Consider the following 611-nt stretch of genomic DNA (forward strand, 5'->3'; position numbering starts at 1 on the left):
GATCAACACTCCCACCCAACTTGGTGTCATCCCCAACCTGACTGAGGAGGTCTCAGTCCCCTCTCCTAGGTCATTAATGAAGATATTGTCCCCAGAGCTGAGCCTGGGGGACACAACTGGGGACTGGGGAGGGGGTCATGCTGGGAATCACTGGGAATGGTGGTGGTGGTGGCTGTGGTGGTTGTGGATGTGGTGGAGGTGCTTGTAAGGGTGGTGGTTGTAAGGGTGGTTGTTCTGGTGGTGGTGAAGGTAATGGTTGTGGTGAAGGTAATGGTTGTGGTGGTTGTAGTTCTGGTGGTGGTTGTGGTGGTGGTTGGGGTGGTGGTTGTGGTTTTGGTGGTGGTTGTGATGACTGTGGTGGTTGTGGTGGTGAAGGTGATGGTGAAGGTGGTCTTGATGGTTGTAGTGGTGGATGTGATGCTTGCGGTGGTGGAGGTGATGGTTCTGGTTCTGGTGGTGGTTCTGGAGGTGGTGCTGGTTGTGGTGGTGGAAGCTGTGGTTGTCGTGGTTGTGTGGCGGTGCTGGTGGTGGTTGTCATGGTGACATGATGGCTGTGGTGATGGTGAGGGTTGTGGTGGTGGTTCTGGTGGTGGTGGTTGTTGTTGTGGTGG

The 611-nt window shown here is 55.2% G+C and overlaps 1 protein-coding gene across 1 annotated transcript; it reads right to left on the reverse strand.

Moving 5' to 3' along the window:
* Positions 1 to 151: 151 nt before the first annotated feature.
* Positions 152 to 462, reverse strand: LOC104395936 (integumentary mucin C.1-like; the record flags this gene model as incomplete). The annotated part of the gene is made up of 1 exon (XM_010005694.1): positions 152 to 462. A coding segment is annotated over one exon (311 nt), but the record flags the coding sequence as incomplete, so codon positions are not given.
* Positions 463 to 611: the final 149 nt, after the last annotated feature.

The sequence above is a fragment of the Chaetura pelagica genome, unplaced genomic scaffold (genome assembly GCF_000747805.2).
Source record: "Chaetura pelagica isolate M959 unplaced genomic scaffold, ChaPel_1.0 C11043505, whole genome shotgun sequence".
In the NCBI taxonomy this organism is placed as follows: domain Eukaryota; kingdom Metazoa; phylum Chordata; class Aves; order Apodiformes; family Apodidae; genus Chaetura; species Chaetura pelagica.